Here is a 23,420-nt window from a genome sequence, read left to right as displayed (position 1 = left end):
CTGGGTGCTCCAGGCTGCTCGTGTCCCCTCGCCCTGGCAGGCTCACCGGTTAATCTCAGATTTGCAGATCAGCTCGAAGCTGTACTCCTTGGCCTTGGTGGGCTGGAAGATCACATCGAGCTGCAAAGTTTCCAGAGGCAGGATTGTCCCAAACCCATCGTTGGGCTGGATGTCCACAAACTGGCAAACAGAAAGCACCCACGGCCGAGTGAGAAAGAGCGTCCTGTGCGGACACACGTGCATGGGGGCGAGTGCGGGCGTTTAAGTGTGAGCACGAAGCGTGAGAGGTGAGTGTGCATGAGGACGTCACTGTGAGCATGAGTGTGAGCACGAAGCGTGAGAGGTGAACACGGGGGTGAGTGAGTGTCTGCATGTGAACATGCATGTTGTGACATGAGTGTGAGCGACTGTGTGAGGGAGGGAGAAGGTGCAGGGTCGGCAGGGGGGCAGCCCTGGCCGGGGAAGGTTCTGGAGGGAAGGGAGAGGAGCACTGGACCAGAGGGCAGTGGGGCCAGTGCAGGGGGCAGCAGGGACAAGGACAGGCACACGCTGAGAGGAAGGAGCTGGGGACCTGACCACGTGCTACCTTGGGGAGTCCGACGAAGCCAAACTCCTGGGGCAGGAGCGAGTGGTTGTAGAGGCTGACTTCGGTCTTGATGGCCTCGTAGATGGTGCAGTAGCCAAAGTCCAGCTCCGAGGGGCTGACCTCCAGGTCTGAGGTGGTGACGATGGCATGGACGGTGAACCCCACGGGCTTGATCTGAAGCACAAAGGGCAAGAGCACATTCCCCACCGCTTGTGGTTTAGCACAAATGTTCCCCCAAATAACAAAGGTGCTAGTGTTCTTGCTAGCTGTGGCCAACGGGACACAGCGGGTCTGTCTTCTAATGAGACCCACTTCCCTTTAGTCCCCTGATGTGAGGGGGTGGGAGCAGACTTACAAGGAGTGCCAAGGAGGAGGGACCAGCTAGAGTGTGGGAGTGTGCCTGCATGTGTGTCTACGTGTCCAGATGGCGTGCACACGTATGCTCCTGTGTGCATGTGTCTACATGCGTATATGGTGCATGCTCACGTGTGCTCCTGTGCCGTGTGCACATGTGCCTGTGTGTACACATGGGGGTGTGCACACACATACACACTTGTGTGTCTGTGTGCTTGCACGTGTACATGTGGCTGTGTGCACACATGTGCCCTAAGTGTGTGAAGCACACTTTTTATGTACACGTGTGTGCTTGGGTGCCTGGGAGACATTCCTGCCAGGCCTAAGACAGGGCCCGGAGGCCTCTCTCTGGCCTAAGAGCACCCTCTCTTCCTTGCCCTGGGCAGGGGCCACGTGGGCCGGAGCAGACCTGCTGGTCAGGCGTTGGGCACTGCACTGGAAGGCAAGCGAGGACGGGCTCTGGAACCGGGTGCCCTGCCTTTTGGGGCCCTCGCTTAGGCTCAGAGTACGGACTCCCAGGACAGCCCTTTGTGCCCCAGCAGCACCCAGCATTCCTGGGAAGTGCCATGCACAGACCTGGTCAGCCACCCATATTGTCATCGGGGCCTCCAGAATTCGGCTTTCCTTGTCGAAATACTTCCCTGCATCTTCCGGGAGGGAGAGTCTGAAGGAGGCAGGACACACCAGAATGTAATTTCTTCTTTTTATTTTGTGAAATGACAGTAAAACTGACATATAAGTGGTGCTCTTAAATCATGCAAGATTGCCCTGGAGCCAGAAATTTGAAAAAAAAATCAGGCAAGAGCTACAAATATATGAAATATAAGAGCTTTGTGATACACATCGTGGTGTAGGGCCAGCGTGGAGCCAACGGGGGACATGTGCACTTTGCGGGTTTCCGAGGTGTCTAGATGTGAGGTGAGTCTCTACAAGCAGCAAACCACTGCAGGGGCGCGATACAGGTGCACTCTGACTGGACACATGCTTTGTTTCTCAACAATTGTATTTAAATAAATAGAAGCAAATTCCAGAGTCATGTTTTAAATTGATAGGGAGTTTGTAACTTAAAGGAATTCTAAAAAGCCCCTTGAAAGGCGTAGTCACTTAAAAAAATACTTTTATCTTTGATTACCGGAAGGAAATTAGTGTCATTATAGAAATATCAGGACAAATACAAATGAGAAAGAGAAAATCCGCTTTACCCCGAGTGCTGGCCTGGGCGGCTCTGACTTTATCGAACCCCCTCAGCGCCACCCTCGAGGTTGGATGCCAAAGGCAGAATCTCCTCCCCGCCCATCCCAGCCCGCTGTGCCCGCCTCCCTGGGACAAGCTCTGCCAACCGCTGGTTGTCCCAATCCTGGCCCCTGGCTAAGTGGCAGGAGCTAAGGGCCGCTCGAGGGGCAGCCGGCAGTAGAATTTAAGACAGAACTTGTAGCTTCCAAAGCACCAGAAAACGTGAAGTGGACATAATCACAGTCCACCTGGCAAAAGGCAGAAACTAGGGGACCTTCCGAGGAAGCCTGAGAAGATGCCTGGAACAGGAGGGATGTGGGGACAGCCAGGTGATGGGGGCACCTCATAGAGAAATCAGCCTCAAGAAGGAGGTAAAGAGCCAAGGTTTAAGTGTGTGCCGGAGCCCGACACAGGACCGCAGGGAGTTACGGCGGACGGGATCACGCTCTCCCAAGGACCACGCGTGCAGACGGCAGGGCAGGAGCCAAGGCAGGTGCCCCGCAGCAGGGGCGCTGACAGTCACGGGCTCCTGGGACAGAGTGACCAGCACGAGGCACACCTCCGGAGCCCCCCTCCGGCCCCAGCCCAGCACTCACCGGGGCAGGAACTTGAGCTGCACTGAGTAGGACGACAAGGCCTGGATGTAGCCGGTCTCGGGCAGGAGCTCTATGTGGCCCCTCAGCTCCCTGCACACCTCGAACCGCAGGCGCAGCGCCACTTTCGACCTGCGGGCAACCGCGGCACCAGGTCAGGGGGCTCAAGCCGTGACCACGCGTGCTTTGTCACATGAGTTATGGAAACAGTTGTGACGGCCGAGCCATCAGCAGGAGCTTGGGGCACATTGCCTGAGCCAGGCACGTGTGCCTCCCCACGAGAGAATCTTCAAAGCCCTGCTAGTTAGGGGTGGGTTCTCTGAAATAAAATCTGATGAGGAATATTTAAAAATAACTACACTGCAGTTTAAGCATAGCCCTCATCAGTTCTCAGAAGCGGAGTGTTTTCTGGGAGAACTGCCAGGCAGCCGCTGGGTGCAGGGGCCTGGGGGCATGTGAGGAGGGACCCCTCCTTCTGGGGGCTGCCCTCCTCCTGCCCGGGGTGCTGGTCCTGGCTGGTCCCGGGGGCTGGACGTCCACACGCCCTGCAGCACAAGCCAGGACGCTGGGAGGCCACAGGATGGCCGGGCCCTGGTTAATGACTACAGCATGTGGCCCAGGACCTGCCCCTCGCCATCGCCGGGGGCCGCCCCCACTCAGCCTCCTCCAGCGTTGCCGGCCAACAGCCTCCAGCAGGGCTCACCTGGAGCCTCCTGCTTCCACCTGACGCTCCCCGCCCAGCTCTGAGTGGGCAGCCTCTGCTCACCCCAGGGCCGTCCTCCCTACCCACACAGGAGCAAGCATCCCTGCGCCGAAGGAAGAGAAGGCAGGCCCAGGCCTGTTCCCTGCACCACCTGCTTCCAGAAACTTCTAGAGTATTCTGGTGTCTCAGATTGCTTTGAATGACCCTGTGTGTCCCATGGCTGGACAGGGTCTGCTGCCCAGTACCTCCCACACCTCTGCACAGCCACGGCCTTGAGGCCACATCCACAGCAAATCAGAAACAGAAGCCATGGACACCGAGGGAAATAGCCTCCTGTTCCAGGAGCGCACACAGCCGCCCCGTGACGCCCTGGACAGTCCACAGGGTCTCTGGCCAGGAGGGGACAGGAGGGTAAAAGTCTCTCTGCTCTCTTGCTCTTTGACTAGAGGCCACCAGGGCCACAGGAGCCCCGTCTCCGTCCACCAGTGACCTGCCTCTGGCCCTACAGTGTGCATCCCCCACCACGCCCAGCCGGCCCCCTGTGCCCCCTGTGCCCCAGTCCCCACGGGGAAGGCGGCTGCCTGGGGTTCTTAGACGGTGCCCTCCCTCCCTCGGCGGCCAGCCTGACGCCTTCTGTTTCCCATGCTGGCTGGTGGACTTCCCTGGACACTTATGACAAGGGGTCTTCATGAACTGACACCTTTGCTACACCCATGTCCCTAAAACTGGCCTCATTAAACAAAACGACAAATGACTGACATCGAATTTTAAAAGCCACTGAACAAATTTATGTTGTCCAATGTGCGTGTTGGGGGCCCGAGAAGGCAGAATTCCCTCTTCCCCCCACACACGGCCATGAGGCGCATCGCTGGTCAGAACGTGAGAGCCCTGTGCGTCCTGCAGTAAACCTGCAAAGCGGAGTGCCCGTCCACCCTGTCCCACAGCAGACACACCCGAGCCCTTTCTTTCAAGTTCCCAACTCCCCCTCGAAAGCAGCTGGCACCCTGTTGGTTGCAGACCCTCTTGCAGACGTGCTGATTGCAGAAGAACCCCGTCCCCGGTTGCCTGCAGGCTGCCCATGAGTGGGGCATGGCCGTCCAGACACGGCGTCACTGGGTCCCAGGACAGCGGCTGCCCGTGGGGGGTCGTGGTGTCATCTGCGTCCCGCTCTGTGGTCTGGGTGTGGCTGCACAGAGGTGTTCCACTCGTGGGGTCTGTGAGGCTCCAAGTCCCCCCATTTGCCCACCTTCCTGTCTAAGCTGCTTTTCGGGAGAAGGTGTTTTTCTTTGGGGTCTGGACACCCTCACAAAACACTGCATGTGAAGACACCTCTTGGGGCTGCATCTGCATCCACGAGGTGACCCAGGCAAGCGGCGGGTGTGAGTTTCCCGTGGCTGCCGAAACTACTGAGCACAAACTCAGGGGCCTGAAAAAACACAAACTCATCCTCTTAGCACTCTGAGGTCAGAAGTGCAAAATGGGTCTTACTGGGCTCAGGTCACGGTGTTCACAGGCCTGGTCCCCTCCGGAGGCTCTAGTGGAGGATCCGTGTCTCCCCTTTTCCAGTCGCTCAAGGCTGTGGCATTCCTGGGCTCGTGGCCCCTTCCTCCGTCTTCTCAGCCAGCAGTGTGGCATCTTCCGCTCTGTCTCTGACTCTGACCCTCCCGCCTCCCTTGTGACCACCCCGTGATGACCCTGGACCCCCCTGGCTAATCCAGGGTCACCTCCCACCTCAGGGTCCTTAACCCGACCATTGTCGGGGGCTCACCGCGTGTGGACGAGCACTGAGTCCTGGTAGAGCCGGTCGTACACGCAGATCTTCAGGTCCACGTTGGGCTTGGGCACCCAGACTGGCACGTCGACAGCCATGCCTGTGGCTCTGAAATACAGCTAAATTTGGACACGCAAACTCAGTCCCTTCAGCAGAGCAGGTGGTGACCCCGGCGTTCACATGGGACGCAGCAGGGACGTGTCACAGGCCGCATCGCACAAGTCTCACGAGACCTGGAAGGTGAACCTTTACACAGCTGGGCTTCGGGGTTCTGTGTGACACCTTCATGTTGTACTGTTTGTAAAATTATTTTATTATCAAATGTTCGAACGTTGCTATAATAGAGTAGAATACCGAATGTACCCATCGCCCAGGCTCATAATTATCAGCATTTTCAGTTGCGGGAAAAGCCTTTCTGTGGCAGAACAGCGCGTCACATAGAAAAGCAGACACAGGGCACAGCTTCCTCAGCTAACACGCACTGGAGGCTTTGGAAGGGTCCCCGTCCTGACGTCCCAGGGAGAGAGGGAGGGAGGCCACCGTCCCCCTCCCCCGGCTTCTCCCCAGACTCTGACTCCAGGGGTCTCAGGAGGCTGGGTGGCCTGAGTGGAGGTTTGGGGACTTGTGGGGCGTCTGCAGGGGGAGCAAAGCCCCCAGACTGGGCACGGCCTGTGGGAACTCAGCCCCCGCAGGGTGAAGCTGCCTGGACGGTGGGCACCGTCATGCTGCTGTGGGGGGAGCCGAGCACGCTGAACGCCTGCAAGGACTGCTGGGTTCTCAGCCTGGGACAGGCGCCCGCCCCTTCTAGGCCACCAGCCCACATGGCTGGGTAGGGGTGCGGGGGGATGGGGACGGGTTAGAATGCCTCCCTTCCTGCGGCACTGGCGGCACTTAGGACCGCCAGCCGGCAGAGCCCAGGCGCGGCGCTGTGACAAATGCAGCTGGTTCCCGGGGCCTGAGACAAGACGGAGCAGAGCAAGCAGCAAACGCTCAGGGAAGTGAAGTTGCTGGAGAGTCGGGAGGTGCTTCCAGGAGGGACACGCGAGGTCACTTCAAGGCCACGATGTGCTGGGTACAAGGGTGACGGCACCCCGGCCTGCCCAGCTGTCAGTGCATAGCGCGTTACAGCGTGACAGCAGGAAGATGGGAGGTGGGAAGGCACAGTGACGTAGCCCCAGTGCTGGAATGGGCTGGAGGGCACGTTCCCATGGGTCGCCACGGGGGGCAGGGTCATCTACAGGACAGGACTCAGCATGGCAGGGCCACCTGGTCGGCCTCTTCCCCTCACCCAGCGGCACGGCACTGCAGGCCGCCCTCTCCAGGCAGGCCAGGCTCTCAAAGTCCTGGCCACCCCCACAGGGACACTGTGGGGCACACTGGGGTACTGTGGGGTGTGGTGGACCACGGTGGGGCACTGTGGGGTACTGTGGGGTGTGGTGGACCACGGTGGGGCACACTGGGGTACTGTGGGGTGTGGTGGACCACGGTGGGGCACTGTGGGGTGTTGTGGGTTTTTGTGGGGCCTTGGTAGCGTGCTGTGTTTTGTGACATGATGGGATACTGTGGGGCAATGCCTAGCTGCTGGGGTTCCTGTTATAAATAACTGTCCTTGTCATAAATTGCCCGCGGGAGGGGGACGTACAGGCTGTTTCCTGCTCTCCCTGACCGATTCATTCCTAGCACAGGAAAGAAGCCATTGATCAGGGTTCCTGATCGGGAGGGGAGAGGCGACCATGGTGAGCGCAGACCACGTTAAATGGCCACACGTGGACAGAGGCAGTGCCTGCCTGGCACGTGCACCGAGGCTATTAGATAAGATCTCCCCAGCAGTGGGGCACGGTCGGGAAATTCCAGCAACTGAATGATACTCAAGTAAACCTAGGAGTTTAGGGCCAAAGCGGGAAAGAAGGGACACGGAAATCGCATTTTATGTCGGTCCTGAGGAAGTGCCGCGGGGAGCGTGTCTTGGGGGGACCGAGCATCTGTAAACTTTCCCTTTGCCACAGAAACAGAAAGTCAGGTGGGGTCAGGAGGTGGAACAAAAAAGTGCAATTTCCAAATAACAAAGAGAAGAAAGCAGAGAAGTAGAAACTTGATCAAACCAGCGGAGACAAGAGGACTGGGCAGAGGGAACGGTGCCATGAGACAAACGACCGCCGCACGTGGAGGGGGGACACAGCCAGCGCGCCCGGTGGCTCTGCTCTGCCAGGGCACCCGGCTCTGCCAGCAGGGCGACGACGGCCCAGCCGGCAGACAAGACCTGGCTCCTTGGAAGACACGGAAAGTTGTATGTGAAGAAGGGATGACCGTGAAGCAGAGGACAAAGGGTCAGAGGCGTGGCCGTGTCACTTCCGTCACACGGGCGGGAGGTCAAAGGCAAGCACAGCAGCAGGGCAAGGCGGGGCTGGTTCTGACGAGGACGCTCGTGGGGAGGAGTGGCCGAGAGTTCACGTGCCCCGTGAGGTGGCGACACGTGGCCCGGGCGGGGGACTGCCACAAGCATCGCCACGGGAGACACACTCTGCGCAGGGAGCGTGGCCCGGACGCTGCAGCCAGTGTGGGGTGTGCGGCCCCCCGACAAGTGTGCTCCTCCCACGTGCACGTGTGCGCTGCCATCGCAGCCTTGCCTCCCGTCAGAGAAACTCTTCACAAATAAAGAGTTTATAGATCATGCTCCGTGATCTGACTTAACAGACATGAATAAATGATGAAAAGCAACAAATAAAAATTTTGACTACCTGAAAATTAAGAAAGACAAGCACGTGTGTGCAGGAACATGCGTGTGTGCGCGCGCGCGCGTGTGTTGACTGCGGCACCAACCGTCCGTGCCGCCCTCACGGGGTGTGCAGGGAGGGGCGGCCGGCCGGGATACTCACTGCTGGGCACTGTGCATTGCTGAACACGACCTTGAACTTGGCTCGCGTCTCTCCGGGGATAAGCGGGGTGAAGATGATGGCCACTCTGGTGGAGCTGAAGGCACCGATCTCCCCCTCTGTTATCTGCACAGACGGGAGGAGAGACACTAAGGGGTCAGTCGGGTTGCACAGTTTTTATTAAGGTGCCTCCCATGAACCCTCATGATGGCCACATCACTGGGAGGACAAACAGTGGCAGGACCCATGTCCCTGGGGTGGCCATGTGGCCACACATTGCCCTGTCCCAAGTCTGGTGCTGCCCTGTGGGACCCCACAGGAGAGACAAGGGCAGCCTGGACACCCCCTGCATCGCCCCCACGGTCAGTGTCCTCTCCATGGCAACCAAGTGCCCCACACCCCGGCAACCGGCCCTGCTGCTCCGCTCCTGCCCAGCATCAGCCTGGAGGCTGTGGCTGACGCTGGCCAAGATCGCAGGCTGCCCGGAGGCTGCAAGTCCAGTGGTGGGCACAGCCCAGCCTGGCTTTGGTCAAATGCAAGGGCCCCAGGGGTGGGGCCGGCAGGTCAGGAGGGCGTGGCTGGGGCCGGAGGGGCGTGGGCCGTGTTCCGACTCCGGCAGCCAGGGTCTGAGCGGGATGGGCTGGCTGACCTCCCCCAGCCTGATCTCCATCTGCGCCTCGCTGGCCACGTTGATGGTTGCATTTCCTCCCTCTGGTTCTGGAAGAGAAGGGGTGTCGGAGGAGAGCTTTGGCTGTGTGGGGCGGGCAGCTCTGCTCAGACCTGCCTGGGCCACAGTCATTACGCCCCAAACACCCCCTGGCGCTGTCCTTTCTGAACATAGTGAGCTGTGTGACCCACAGGGGAAGCCGGTGCCAGGGTGGGATCTGTGCCCCCCCAGCCACCTGCTGCTGTGGAGCTTGTCCTTGGCTGTCCCCGGGGCCGTCTGCCCAGACAGCTGTCAAAGGGCTGTGAGCGAGGATGGGATCCCTAGGCGGTGGCTCTGGACAATTCCATCTGCCTGCTCTCATCCCCTTTCCAGGGTTAGTCGGGGCCCTCGGGGAGGCGCTGCCCCTCCCCCTTTGGCTCCACAAAAATTTTCTTGTTCACAGGAGGGACGAAGTGACGTTGGGGGGCGTCTGGCCTCAGGCCTGGGACCTCCTGACGTCCTCGCTTCCCTGTCCTCCATCTCGTCCCCTGCGGGGTGGGGTGAGTAAATGTGCCCTGTGCGCGGCCAGCCAGCTCGCCCTAGCTCTCAGGCACTGCAGGCTGCTGCTGCGGCGTGTGCAGGGCCCTGTGTCCTCCTCTCCAAGGGCCCCCCTGCCCCTCCTGCCCGGGGTGACAGGAGGGTCAGTGGCGTGGGCTGGGAGCCTGGCTGCAATGTGAGCCCAGGGGGTGGCTGGTGGGGAGTGGGGGGACATAGCAGGAGTGTGGTCGGCTGTGTGTGTGTGGGGGGGACCAGGGCACAGAGAGTGCACGGTTTCTGGAGCTGGGAGATGCTCTTCTCTCCTGTTCGTGGACATCCCAACTTGAGGCTCTTCAGCCTTGGGTTCCGAGGCTTCCCTGGCAGTGCCCCCGCTCTCAGGCCGCAGCCCCTGGCAGTGCCCCCGCTCTCAGGCCGCAGCCTCCTTGGTTCTGAGGCTCCCAGTCTTGGACAGAACCGCACTGCTGGCGTGCAGTCTGCAGACGGCCTGGGGTGGGCCTCCTCAGCCTTCACAGTCACATGAGCCAATTCCCCTTGTAAGTCCCCTCTCATAAATTTATGTACATATCCTGCTGGTTCTGTCTCTCTGGAGAACCCTGACCAATGCGGACTCTGTGTTGGGGCTGTGGGAGCCCCCTCCCGATGGCTGCCATACTCTCATGACCCAGCCCTGGGGTGGGGAGGACTACTGAGTCTTGGAAATTTTAAAACAAAATCAGCTTTCAAGGACTTTTCTTTAATGATCAAATTTTGTGACCTAATTGATCATGGTTACAGCTTTGTCTGCGTGCGTGCTGTGGGCTCCTGGTTTCCATCTGTCCATGGGGCTCTGTGGGCACTGGCGGGAGACTTAGAAAGGCCCCTGGGTAGCAGACGCTGTTCCTCGCACATCTGAGAGAGCCTTCTTGTTGACTTTGCACATGAACAGATGCGATTTGATAGGACAGGCAGAGGTCTGTGTCCTCTTCTTCTGGCCTCTGACCTGCTGCCAGATTGGGTCAGACCTGCTGGGCTGCTGTGGCCAGGCCGGGTCATGTGGAGAGCCCCAGTGGGCTTGCTGGAATCTGCCCCAAGCTTAGTGCCTGGATGCCATGTCTGGACAGCACGGCTCTCCAGGAGCTGAATTATTACCTCCCAGGGTAGTGTGCATCCTTTCTTGGGTCTGGGTTGTAAAGGCAGCAGGGCCCCCATTTCTGAGCTCCTCCAACTTGTTGAACTTGTCACCCTGATCAGGAGCCAGGACTGCCACCCCGGGCAGGGAGGGAGCATGGCCGGAGTCAGCTGCCCTCCACTCTGATGGTTTACATCCTCAGCTACTTCAGGAGTAACCCCAGTGACCGCCTGGACTGAGACCAGGTGGTCAGACTCTGGGTCAGCTGCTCAGTTCTGCATGGATGGTGGTTGGGGGCTCTCGGAGTCTGAGCACGGAACCACGTGGCCCACTTGCTAGAACATGGAGAGCTTTCATAAATTCTAGAATCAGGCTCGTTAATGATCAGGAAATTTTTCTTTGTGTGTCTGATCTTATCTGCTGCATGTGTCTGTTTTGTTTTATTGACCATAGGTTGGATGTTCACTGTCTTCCTGGATGTGAGTTTAGACATGTTTCAACTTTTAGAAAATTCTCAGCAAGTATCTCTTTAAACACTGCCTTTCCCAGACACCAGTGGACACTGTGGGACCTTCTCACTACATCTGTGGTTGCTCGTGCCATCTCTTTCATGTTTCCATCTCTGTCTCTCTGCATTTAGAAAATTTCTTTTGGATTATCTTCCAATTCACTAATTCTCTCTTCAGTAATGTCTAATTTAATTTAACCCACTGATTGAGATTTCACTTTCAGTGATCATATTCTTACTTCTAGAAGTTGTTATGGATTCATTTTCAAACTTACTTGATCTTATTCTACTATTTTTCAGTGTGTTGAGCATACTTATTTTATTTTCAGTGTCTGATAATACCAACACCTGAACCATGCAAGATTGGGATACTCTCTGTGTGTGATTTTTTTTTTTCTATTATTTTTATTAAGGAATAAGTTACAGATAGAAAAGTGAACCCTTTTAATTTAACCTTCTGCAAGTTTTGATAAAGCCTACAGTTGTATACCCACCACCACACTCAAGATACAGAACAGTCCCACTGCCCACCCCAATCCCATTAGGCCCCTTTCTAGTCAACCCCTTCCCCTGCCCCCAGCAAACACTGATCTGTTTTCTGTCCCTACAGTTTTGCCTTTTCCAGAATATAACACAAATGGAATCATATAGTTTGCCGTTTTTTGAGTCTGACGTCTTTCACTTAGCATGATGCACTGAGGTTTATCCACGATGCTGCTGTGTCAGGAGTCCATTCCTTTTTCTTGCTGAGTAGCCTTGCACGGTAGGTCCACTCACCAGTGGACGGACATTCGGGTAGTTAGTTTTCAGCAATTACGAATAAACACTCCATAAACATGCACACAAAACCCTTTTCATTTCTCTTGGTAAATCCCATGGAGTGGGATTGCTGGGTGTATGATGCTTGTTCAATTTTATAAGGAACTGCTGAACTCTTTCCCAAAGTGTGGCACCGTCCGCACTCCCAGCAGCGCCGTGCGAGCCTCAGTTACTCCTCGCCAGCGTGCTGTGCTCCAGTTTTTGTGTCTGGTGTGGCCTCTCTCAGAAGTGTGCAGTGGGCCCTGCTGGGGCTCTAACTTGCATCTCCTTCATGTCTGGTGACGTGGAGCAGCCTTTCACGTGCCTATTTGCCTCCTGCATATCTTCCATGATGACATGCCCGTTCCAGTCTTTTGCACATTTTTGACCGGGTTATTTGTTTCCTAGTTGAGTTTTGAGAATTCTTTTTATATTCTGGATACAGTTCTTTATACAGTGTGTGATTTGCTGATACCTTCTGCCAGGCTGCAGCTTGTCCTTTCGTCCTCCTAACAGTGTCTTCCGAAGGGCAGACATTCTGAACTTTGATGAAGTCCAGTTTATAATTTTAAAAAATGGATCATGTCATGAGTTTGCACCTCACACGGGGCAGCTGCGCTGTTTAAAGTTGTGAGTCAGTCTCAGCATAAAAGTGGGTCATGCTTTCTGTGTCATATCTAAGAAACCTTTGTCTAACGCAAAGTTATGCATTTTCTCCTACGTTTTCTTTTAGAGGCGTCATGGTTCTAGGTTTTACATTCAGGTCCGTGATCGATTTTGAGTAATTTCTGCTCACAGTATGAGGAATGGATTGAGGTTCAATGTTTTTGGCTGATGTTTATTCAAATGTTAAGGCCTCACTTGTCGAAAAGACTGTTCTTTCTCCAAGAAATTACTTCTGCGCCTCTGTTCAAAATCAACCGACAGTACCTGTGCAGGTCTGCTTCCGGACTCTCCACTCTGTTCCATTGAATCTCTGTGTCTGTCCCTTTGCCAATATCACACTGTCTTGTTACTGTAGCTTTGTAGTCACTCTTGAAAGCAGGTGGTCTAAGTCTTCCAACTTTATTCTTGTTTTCCAAAATTGTTTTGGCTACCTTAGGTCCTTTGGATTTCCGTAAAAACCCCTGCTGGGATTGCGACTGTAATTGCATTGGCCCACAGTCAGTTTTGGAAGAACTGATATTTCAGCAAAGTCCTCCAGTCCACAAATGCCACATACGTCCCCATTTGTTTAGGTCTTTACTTTCTTTCAGTTGTATTTTATAGTGTTCAGCATACAGACCCTGCATGTTTCTCTGGTAGCTTTATAACTCAGTATTTCATGTTTTGGATGCTATTATAAATAGTACTCATAAAAATTCTATTTCCAATGGTTAATTTCTACCATGTAGAAATATGCTCAGTTTCTTTGTGTTATATGGTGTCTGTGGCCTTGCTAAACTCAGTTCTCAGTTCTGGGGATTCTTTAGGATTTTCTAGATAGACCATCATGTTCCCTATGAATAAAGACAGTTTTATTTCTTTCTTCCCAAAGTATACGTATTTTATTTCTTTTTCTTGCTTTATTGCACAGGAGTGGACACGTGGAAACCTTTGCTGTTCCCAGTCTGTGGGGGACGGGCTCACTCTTTCACTGTCAGGCTTGATGCCAGCTGAAGGTGTCTCTTGTTTTTAAGGTGCCCATTAGTCGGTTTGAGAGGTTCTCTTCTACTCATAGTTTGCTGAGAGTTTTTATCATAAATGGATATTGAGTTTTGTCAAATACTTTTTCTGCATCTATTGAGAAAATCATGTTTTTTCTTCTTTGGACTTCGTTATGGTGAATTACACGAGGTGATTTTTGAATGTTGGACCAGCCTGGTATTCTGAGGACAGACCCCGCCTGCTCTGACGTGATGTCCTTTTTCACGGGATTCATTTGCTAGTATTCTTGATGAAGATGTTGAGTGAATCGTGACTATGACCATGTGTTTCGTGGTACTTTACCTGTGGAATTCTTTTGAGTTCAGAGAGGGCTGGCCTCTGCTTTGGCCTGTCACCTGCGGCTCTTTCCGCCTGGGACTACTTTCTCGTACAGTCGCTGCTTGAGGCAGTTTGGATCATGCAGGCAGCAGCATGTGAGGCCTGGAATATTAGCAAACGCCAAGCAGCAGGCTCCATCTGTCCCTGCACCCCACATTCACACCAGACGTTTGCAGCGGCTGGCAGTCCCTCCAGCCGTGGTGGCTCCGCCTCTGGCCAGGCTGCCCAGCCATGGTAAGGTGTGTTCCCTGTTTTAAGGCCACTTCAAAGACCAGGGGACTTTCTAGTTAGTAAAGAATAAAAGAAGGAGAGGGGATAAAAGGCCAGAAAATAAAATGAAAAAGAAACAAGACCCATATAATGCATAAAATTAGATGGTAGAAACAAATCCAATTATATCAATAACCACCATAAATTTAAATAAATTAAATGCTCTGGAAACAGTCAAAGATTGTCAGACTGGATAAACAGACCCAAAAAGGATGAGACCTCTACATTGTAAACTATAAAACATTGCTGAAAAAATCAAAGAAGACCTAACTAAACCGGGAGATGTATCACGTTTATGGATTGAAAGACTCAATATTAAGATGTCAGTTCTCCCCAGACTGATCTACAGATTCAAGACTATGCCAGTCACACTCACGCTAGGCTTTTTTTGTAGAAATCGAGAAAATGATTCAAACATGTATGTAGAAATTCAAAAGCCCTAAACTATCCAAAGCAAGTATCTTGAAAGGAAAAACAGCACTGGGGGACTGACACTACGTGGCTTCCAGATGTCCCCCAGGCAACAATGACTAGGACAGTGTGGTACCGGCACAGGGATGGATCAGTCAATCCTGTGATCAGAGAAGAGAGCCTGGAAAGAGACCCACACCTATACGGTCAATTGGTTTTTGACACCGGTGACAAATCAACCGAGTGCGGAAAGCAAACTGTTCTCAGCACACGTTGCAGGACGAGTGGCTGTCCACGCAGAGGGAAGTGAGCCTGCATCCTGCCTTCCATATGCACAAGGGCCAGCGTGGGACGGGCCACAGACCTACACACAAGAGCCGAGTCTTATGTCTTTATGATGTTGGGATAGGGGAAAATTTGCTAAAAAGGCCTACAAAATAACCCCCAAAGGAAATCGCTGGTAAATTTGCAAACACTAAAATTAAGAAGGTTGATTTAAGGCAAGATATCATAGTGGGAGTGAAAAGACGAGCACAGACTGGAGGCCGCCTGCCGCGCTCCTCACCGACCCGGCTGCTGTCCAGGATACATGCGACGCCTGCGCTCAAACGAGGAAAAGACGGCCTTGTAGGAGAGTGGGGGAGAGCCTTACACAGACCTCTTGCACAAAAAAAAGTAAGTGGGCACACAAGCAGACACACAGTCCTGCAGGTGATCTGGGAAATACAAATTAAAACCGCAACAGCATACGTTACAGGGGCCTCCTGGATGGACACAGCTGGACCATGCGACCACGTGTCCGTGCGGACGTGGAGCAGCCCGTGCCAACGCAGCCCGGTCCCGTAGGGCTCTCTGATGCGGGAAAGTTGGGTTTCGGGGCTGTCCAATGCGGCAGCCACTGGCCATGTGTTGCTATGAGCATGTGAGATGTGGCTTGTGTGGAAGAGGAACTGAATTTTTACTGTTATTTCATTTGGACTAATTCAAGTAGCCAGATGTGGCTCATGACAGCCATACTGGACAGCACAGACTTGCACACTGTTGGTGGGAGAGTAAATCAGCACAACCACCTTGAGAATGAAGCGGGGCACACCGGCCCTGCACCCGCAGAAATCCGAGGCATTGCTGTGGTGGCACAGAGGCCACGTGACCTTGGCACGTGCATGACAGGAGCCACCCACGCTGGCGAGGCACTACTGGAGCTAAAGACAGGAGGGACCCACCATTTCTGGGCCTACGTGTGTGTGGAAGAGCCATGGAGAGAGCAAGGGGGTGAGGGAAACAAGCCGAGGCTGCAGTCTGGGGGCCATGGGAGAGGGCCGGGCCTCAAGGAGGTTCCTCCTCCCTGGCTCAGACAGTTGCGTGCATTGCACGCACTTCTGCACAGCTGACACCAATCGACACTCGCCACAGCCACAGAGACAGTGGTAGAGACCAGGGCAGCGCCTGCAGCTGCACCTGTGGGCCCGCCTGGCGGTCCAGAGCTGGGCTCCTTTAAGTCTTCTGTTAGCTTCAGTCTGAACGCCAATTTCAACGCACTCCATCACCAGTACTTATTTGTTTTGTTTTGTTTTGTTTTCCTTTTTGTCTTTTTTCGTGACCAGCAACAGATCGCAACCCTCGGTGTTGCACCCGTGCCTCGCTCAGCCAGTGAGCGGCCGGTCTGTATGTGGGATCCGAACCCTGGGCGGGAGCGCCACCGCACTCCCAAGCGGCACACTGTAGCAGTGCGCCCCCGGGCTGGCCCCACCAGTACTTATTTGAATCTACGAATATTTTCTCACATACTATCACTTAAAGTGGAAGCCCTGGGAAAATGCCAGCCCCGCCCGGTCCGGGCCCCTCATCGCCGGCCCGTCCTGGCCCGCAGGAGGCTGTGCCCGGAGAGGCTCCCGCAATGCTGCCCTCGGGGGTCCTCGCTGCCCCGGCCAGCTCTGGAGTCAGAGGCGGGGAGGAAGGGGCTTCGGGGTGGGGGTGCTCACCTGCCGGCCGCCCCCTGTCCTGGTCCTTGCCATCCAGCCTCTCCGACCCCTTCTGGCTCTGTGTGTCCACTGGGGAGGACTCGCGGCCCTCAAACTGGTGCTCAGAAAAACTGGGGACGACTGTTTCATACAAACTTTTGTCTTCGGATGTGAAGAGGCTGCTCTAAAAAGAGCACATGCATCTTTACTTGGCAATCTTCTCATTTACCTTCCGCTCAACTCCCCACACACCCCTGTTGCTGGGAGGGCCGTGAAGACAGGGCCGTGTGCCGGGCTGGCTGAGCCCCCGGCAGGCACGGTACCTTCCCGAAGCCACCGGTGTGCTGTGCTCCAGTCTAATCCCGCCACCTCCCACCCTGCCCGGCCCCTAGGCCAGGGACTGGCTGTGCCCCAGCCTTGGCTTGTGGAGCCCACAGTCTCTCTCCTGGGCTGACCCGCCTTCCTCTCAGCTGGCTGGGGACACAGCCTTCTTCTCTGCCTGGGCTTGGGGACACCCAGCTTCTCCAGGCAGGTCCCGGGAACTTCTCTCCCTGTGTGGGGTCACCTGGTTCCAGCTCTGCTCTCTCCAGGGCTTCAGCCCCAAAGCCGTGCAAGCCTGCGGCCACTCCCTTCTAGACTGCTGGGCCACGCACACCCGGTCCCCTCTCCTGGGCTCTCAGAACACAGTCACCGAACATGTGCCAGCCACAGTGGGTCCACCTGAGTTGGACCTCCCACCCCATGCCTGGGACGTAGAAGATGCGTCAGGGCAAGGGTGGGCCTGGGGCTCTTGGCCTGCAGCTACTGGCCGCTGGCCCTGTCACCACTGCATTTGGGGCCAGTGGCCGCAGGCGTCCTCCTCTCGGAGGCCTGTCTCCTCTTCTCTGCTAAGGCTGATTTGAGGACGTCCCTGCACTCCTGTCTCCTCGCAATCTACCGTTGACATTCTTTCGTGTCACTGCCCATTTTTGCACATGTAGGATTGCATTTCAGGTGAGAGTGCCATGCCCTGACCTTGGCTGGGTAGTGCCACAGGGAACCTGCGGTAGCACAGCTTGACAGGAGCAGGTGGCACACTCGCCATTTTCAGAACACTACCCACCTGTGAGTCGTCCATCGTATGGGGCTCTGAGGCTGGAAGAAACTGGAATTTCGTGCCCAAGCCCCCAACGTTGGTCAGCGTGATGATCCGGGACGTGGTCTCGCCTACCATGTAGCTGCCGAAGTCAATGAGCTCTCTGTCAAGTGACAACTGCCAAAGGACACCAGAGTGAGTGGGTGACCATGCAGCTGCGGCAGGGTGCCCTGCGTGAGGAGGGTCCTGCAGCCCCAGGGGACGGGCAGAATGCTAAGCTCTCTGACCCGTGGGTCCTGCAGTCTGGGCTCTGCACAGAGCAGGGGCTTTGCCTGGACTTTTCAGGTGCTGGTCTGACTGCTTTTATTTTCATTAGACCCATATGCATGTTACCAACCTAAGGCGTGGGTCAGAGCCTGACCTGAGCTGCTGCCAGACCAAGGCCTGCGGTAGAGACCTGAGCCCCCCGTGCACTGTCTGTACCCACACTCTGGGAGGCACAGCCCCTGCCGGGGTTTCCAACCAGGACACCCTGAGAAATGCTGGCTCAGACATCTTTGAACTTACAGAACACTTCTTTGTTGAACATTTCAGTGGAACAGAGAATCCGCCTGTCTGAGCCAAAAATGAGACATTTCCTTCCAGATCTTTATTTATCTAAAAATAAAACAATCCCAGCCACCATAAACGTCTGTGACTTTACCCAGTTACACGGGCTGTGTCTGTGTAACCACAGCCTGCTGCCTGCCAAGTGTGTGGGACCCCAGAGGGAGAGGTCAGCAGGATATGTCAAGAGGGGCCACATCACACACCCGACCCAGACCCAAGAGTTTGCAGAGATAAGTCCCTGATCACACCAGCCGGCTTGTGAGCCAGGGGGTCCGCACTCTGATTGGGCCTAGCATTTCAGAGTATTTTGAATATTTCTGGGAAATAAAACAGAAAAACGGGGGACCCACATGACCCTCCCTGAGAGGCCGGGTGTGTCCTTCCTCCATCATGATGTGCTGCAGAGCCTGAGGAGTGGTGGACCTCCCCATCTCTCAGCAGAGTGAGGAAGCTCCTGTCACTCACCATGGGCTTGAAGGTGACCAGAACTTTGCAGGACATCCCAGCAGACATGGGGCCAGGGGGGTCAAAGCTGCAGGCACAAGGATGCAGAGTGCGAGTCAGAGCTGCTGTGGAGGGTGCACGCTGCCACGCCACAGAAATGACACAGGCAAGCGGGGCCTCCTGGGCTCCCTCCCCTGCCTGTCCCAGGCACTGTGCCTTCCTGGTGGCCTGTGCCCAGGAGCAGCTCTGGGTCTGCTGTGCTGCCTGCTACCCCCAGCACCCAGGACAGGAGAAGCTCAACCAACATTCACATGTGTCCAGCCAGGCAGCAAGTCTGGAAAGTCCCCAGGGGACAGACAACTCCAGAAGGAATGGGTGCTGTGGGGTGAGCAGCAGCCTCAGTTCCTTGGACACGTGCCAGGCCTAGGGCTATGGGTCTAGGGTCTTAATACCCTGTGCGGGGAGAGGGCTGTGGGCAGGAGCCAGAGAGGGGCTGGGACTGAGAGCCCAACATTTAGGTGGGGCCCTGTGAGCCCAATTTCAGGGAAAGAAAGAAATGGAGAAAAAGAAAGCATTACAGGGGACCAGAAGGAAAACGACAGACATAAAAGACCAGCAAAGAAGACCCAACATATGCATAAGGAGAGTCTCAAAAGAAGAGAATGGAGACACCGGAACAGAGTAAAAATCTAAATATGCGGATCAAGGAAACAGTTGTGAAATAAAGATGGCTTTAATCTTCATAATGAAAAACACACGAATTTGCAGGGAGAACTTACCGGAATGGCCAACTTTGAAACACAGTGATAAAGAAAAGAAACGTGGGCAGCCAGCAGGACGCTCGGCTACTTGAGAAGGGAAGCAATTGGGCTGGTGTCAGCCGACTTCCCCACAAGAAGAGAGGGGACAGCTTCTCCAAAAGCCTCAGGAATATCTGGCCTGAGGTTCAGGCCCTGACGAGCTCACAGCAGCGGTTCTGCTCATGAAGGACGTCAGAGCCCCGGCGCCGGCCCCCGCCCTCAGCCCGGCTCCCCTCTTACTCGACATGGATGAAGTCCCGGAGGTGGTCGTCCACGCCCACCAGCTTGCAGTAGTTGATTGTGTAGGTGGCGTTTATCAGTGTGATCTTTTTCTTGTACACTTTGCCAATATCAAAGTCCTAGGAGAGTCGGAGGAGAAGTTTGGATCTGAAGCTTCCCGGCAGCAGCTCCAGAGCAGGTCAGGGGGCACCGCGGCCGTCACATTCGGGCAGCTTTTCCTCTAGGTGTCCGCCCCCCATGCATCCCACTAGCCAGCGTGCACTGACTGGTCCGAGATCCTGAGAAAATGACCCTTAAGGGTTCCCCCAGAATTGAGGGGCCCCTGGGGTGCACCAAGACCAGGCTGAGGAGGCGCCTGTCTCATCAAAGTCTACTCCACCCTGGGCAGGATGTGCCTTTACTGGGGACCAGTGGGTGGAGAAAGGAGGGAGGGCTGAGACATCACTGGAGCCCACGGGGACACTCTCTCCTGCAAAGTCTGGCAAACAGAGCCAGACACACTCCACCCGAGCCTCGCCTGTCCCCACTCTGTGCCTGCTGAGATCAGTCGCCTCATGTGAAGTGGGGATCTGCCCACCATACGGGCCCGGCTGCTGTCCGTCCCAGCACGTCCCCTCCCAGCAGGCCCGGGGCTCCGTGCTGCCCCATGAGTGCAGGGTTTTCTGAGGGCCATGGGAGCTTCCTGCTCCTCAGGATGGCCCCCCAGGGCAGGGGTCAGATCCCTCTATCGGGGATCCATCTCGGACCCACCTCTGTCCATGCCCGCTGAAGAAGCCTGCGGGTTTTCCGAGGTTACGACAGGTGCAGGGTTAGGACAGTGGGGCACCGGTTACCCCACTGTCCTGTGCTGACACCCCCTGGCCCAGGGGCCCGGACAGGCTCACCTTGAAGAGGATGAGCTCCGGCTTGCTGTTGAAGGGGCGGCCTTTGAACTCACGCCCTGACACCACCTGCCTGTGGACCACCGCGCTCCGCAGCTGCGCCATGGTGCGGGCCAACACGTCCTTGTCCATCTTCGTCCCGCCCACGGGCTTTCGGTCCACATCCTCCTTGGGCACCTCGAGTTCACAGACACAGAGGCCGGGCTTGTCAGAAGCAGGCCCGGCTGTGGTGGGCGCTGCGTGGGGGCATCACTAATGGCAGCTTGGAAGTGACCACAGTTAACGAAGCCCAGAGTTCAACCACCCGCCGCCGGCGGCAGGGAGAGCACAGCCCCCAGTGCAGAACTGGACACCCCTGAGCTCCGGCCCGGGGCAGGGCAGGAGGCTCCACTTCGGAAAAAGAGAAAAAATGAAAGCAAGGAAAGCAGAAGTGTCCAGGATTCAGGCAGATTTCTGGGAAGAAGAGGCAGAGGGAGAACTTTCCCGGTTGTTAAATCAGGATAAGAGAAAGGGTTTGAAAAGTTCTACAGGAAACGATTTCTCAAGCGGCAGTGTCGGCACAAATGAAGCTTTGCCCAGACGGAGCCGGCTGGCTGGCACCTGTGACTGGGCAGGCCGTGACCGGCCGTGGCCCTGGACGTCCCTCTGAAGTGCTGCGGGGCCTGTGTGGGCTGGGGTTCCAGGTCAGCAGGTGCCTGCGCCCGGCAGCCGGGCGGCTCCCTCGCCCTCCCACGGTGGGAAGCTGCCAGGACACTGCTCTGCCGGGTGCCACCAGCCTCCTGCTGCGTCCAGAGCGTGGGGGTGGCTGGCCCGCCTGCCCTCCGCTGCCCTAGTCAGTCAGGCTTCTCCAGAACCAGCAAAACCAAATGGCCTGGCCCTGACAGCAACGGTGACCACGTTTCACAGAAACTGAGGGGTGGGTGATGCCCCCAGGTGGAACAGAGCCACAGCCGTGGCCTCTCGGCTGGCACTAACTCAGCTCATCCGAGCCTCCTGCTCTCGCAGGCTGCAGCACCATGCTCTGGATGCAGCATGTTTCTTCGATAAGGCCACCTGAGAGAGTTTGAACTCGGGCCTTTCTCAAGAAATGGGCCTCCCCAGGAGAAAGCAGAGTAGTTCAGAATCATTCCTTTGACTTCGAGACCCCCTGTTCCTCCGGGCCACACACAGCCATGTGCAGAGACTGCTGAGGCCCCAGTGATGGGGGAGCTGGGTGCAGGGAGGTTTGGGATCATGGGGCACAGTCAGTCCCGTTGGCAGCTGCACAAGGGGAGAGGGACCTGTGCTCGCAGGAGGGAGGCTGCAGGGTAGGTGGGAGCAGTCAAAAGACAGCCTGGGGTTCCCGACTGCAAAGGACCCAACGGAGCAAAAGCTGGTACCTGGTAGGGCTTATAGTCCTCGTTCCAAAGCCCGGGGATCTCCGGCACAGCTAACGTCTCCTCCTCAGAGGTGGCCTCGGGGTCCCCCTGAATGGACTCACTGGAGATGGCTTTCAGCAACCGAGCGGGGTCAGGGTATTCAACAGTGTCATTCTCCTTAATCAGCGAGAGAAAACCAGCTAAGATGCGTTCGTCACAGAAAATGGCGAACACTCAGACAAGCAGAAAGAAAACGGGACTTGTGTGCAGCCCCGCCGCACACGGCGCCACCCCGACACCACTCTCTAGCTCTTCCACTCTGTCCAGAGACTCTGGCACACACTGTTTTGTAACCTTTTCCACTGAAAATGTAACAAGTATTTTCATACATTATTAAAGAGTTTTTACAATGCCCAGAAGAATCCCTTTTATGGAAAAATCTTCCAATTTCTGGATGTGCCATTACCTTCCCCACCAATCTCTGCCAGGTGCTCATTTTTTCTAATTTTCGCTAGTATAAACCGTGCCCTGGAAAAGCCCCATGCTAGTCCCAGGGGAACAGCTGTACTGGTTTGCCAGTTTGGGGATGGGGGCTGGTCTGTCAGCTCGGGCTCTGTGCTGGGCGTGCAGGAGAGGTGGGCGCCATGCTGAGCCAGGCGGACAGGGCTGAGTACAGAAGGAACATGTTATGGACAGAGGAACAAGTTGGGAAGTTAGGACGTACATAGAGGGTGCATTGCTGCAAACCATGAGGTCTGGCCCCAGCAGGGCAGACTGGATGCTGAGGTAGAGAAACAGAGGGGTGGCAGGGACAGTTTCTCTGCACAGATAACAAGGGAGGGGCATGCAGGGTGTTGCAGGTAGAGGTGGTGGGTGGGAAGAGTGGTGAGGGCAGAGGCTCCACCTCGGGCATGGGGAGCCTGAAAAACAGGAAAAGATCTTCCATGATGCACTGAGGGGAATGATGAAGACCCGGCAGCCAAAAATGAGGCAGCCTGAGGCTGGGCTTTGGCAGCTGGGCATTTGTTGGAGCCAATGACCTTGACCTTCAGGCTCTGGGGACATAAGGGTAGAGCACCTGTGAAGCACTACATCACTCAGGAGGGGGCCAGTGTCCCTACTGCACAACCCCAGAGAAAGGTAAACTAAAAATAAATCCCTCAGACTGAGGGCATTGCCTACACTAGCAAGTGACACAGAGCAGGCCCTCAGTGTGAGTGAGTGAATGAGTGAGTGAGCGAGTGAATGAGTGAATGAGCAAGTGAGTGAATGAGTGAGTGAATGAGTGAGTGAGTGAGTGAGTGAGTGAATGAGCAAATGAGTGAATGAGTGAGTGAGTGAATGAGCAAGTGAGTGAATGAGTGAGTGAATGAGTGACTGAGTGAGTGAGTGAGTGAGTGAGTGAGTGAATGAGCAAATGAGTGAATGAGTGAGTGAGTGAATGAGCAAGTGAGTGAATGAGTGAGTGAGTGAGTGAATGAGTGACTGAGTGAGTGAGTGAGTGAGTGAATGAGTGAGTGAGCGAGTGAATGAGCAAGTGAGTGAATGAGTGAGTGAGTGAGTGAGTGAATGAGTGAGTGAATGAGTGAGTGAATGAGTGAGTGAATGAGTGAGT

At 55.5% G+C, this 23,420-nt stretch overlaps 1 protein-coding gene across 1 annotated transcript in view; it reads right to left on the bottom strand.

Annotated features, from left to right (window-relative positions):
• The window catches only part of KIAA1751 (KIAA1751 ortholog), a 38,402-nt gene that overhangs the window by 12,844 nt on the left and 2,138 nt on the right, over nucleotides 1–23,420 (bottom strand). Inside the window, exons 2-17 of the mRNA XM_008583876.1 lie at nucleotides 21,827–21,982; nucleotides 20,451–20,624; nucleotides 19,567–19,685; nucleotides 18,548–18,614; nucleotides 18,041–18,130; nucleotides 17,480–17,650; nucleotides 16,420–16,582; nucleotides 13,876–14,039; nucleotides 10,446–10,539; nucleotides 8,763–8,830; nucleotides 8,117–8,239; nucleotides 5,238–5,359; nucleotides 2,770–2,898; nucleotides 1,517–1,604; nucleotides 587–760; nucleotides 47–180 (exon numbers count right to left, since the gene is read on the bottom strand). Of these exons, the coding sequence (XP_008582098.1) occupies nucleotides 47–180; nucleotides 587–760; nucleotides 1,517–1,604; nucleotides 2,770–2,898; nucleotides 5,238–5,359; nucleotides 8,117–8,239; nucleotides 8,763–8,830; nucleotides 10,446–10,539; nucleotides 13,876–14,039; nucleotides 16,420–16,582; nucleotides 17,480–17,650; nucleotides 18,041–18,130; nucleotides 18,548–18,614; nucleotides 19,567–19,685; nucleotides 20,451–20,624; nucleotides 21,827–21,982 (2,036 nt within the window). The remainder of the gene's footprint in view (nucleotides 1–46; nucleotides 181–586; nucleotides 761–1,516; nucleotides 1,605–2,769; nucleotides 2,899–5,237; nucleotides 5,360–8,116; nucleotides 8,240–8,762; nucleotides 8,831–10,445; nucleotides 10,540–13,875; nucleotides 14,040–16,419; nucleotides 16,583–17,479; nucleotides 17,651–18,040; nucleotides 18,131–18,547; nucleotides 18,615–19,566; nucleotides 19,686–20,450; nucleotides 20,625–21,826; nucleotides 21,983–23,420) is intronic.

This window comes from Galeopterus variegatus, unplaced genomic scaffold, assembly GCF_000696425.1.
Source record: "Galeopterus variegatus unplaced genomic scaffold, G_variegatus-3.0.2 Scaffold3068, whole genome shotgun sequence".
Classification (NCBI taxonomy): domain Eukaryota; kingdom Metazoa; phylum Chordata; class Mammalia; order Dermoptera; family Cynocephalidae; genus Galeopterus; species Galeopterus variegatus.
The sequence above is the reverse complement of the archived record's forward strand: the minus strand, read 5'-3'. Positions and strand labels throughout refer to the sequence as shown.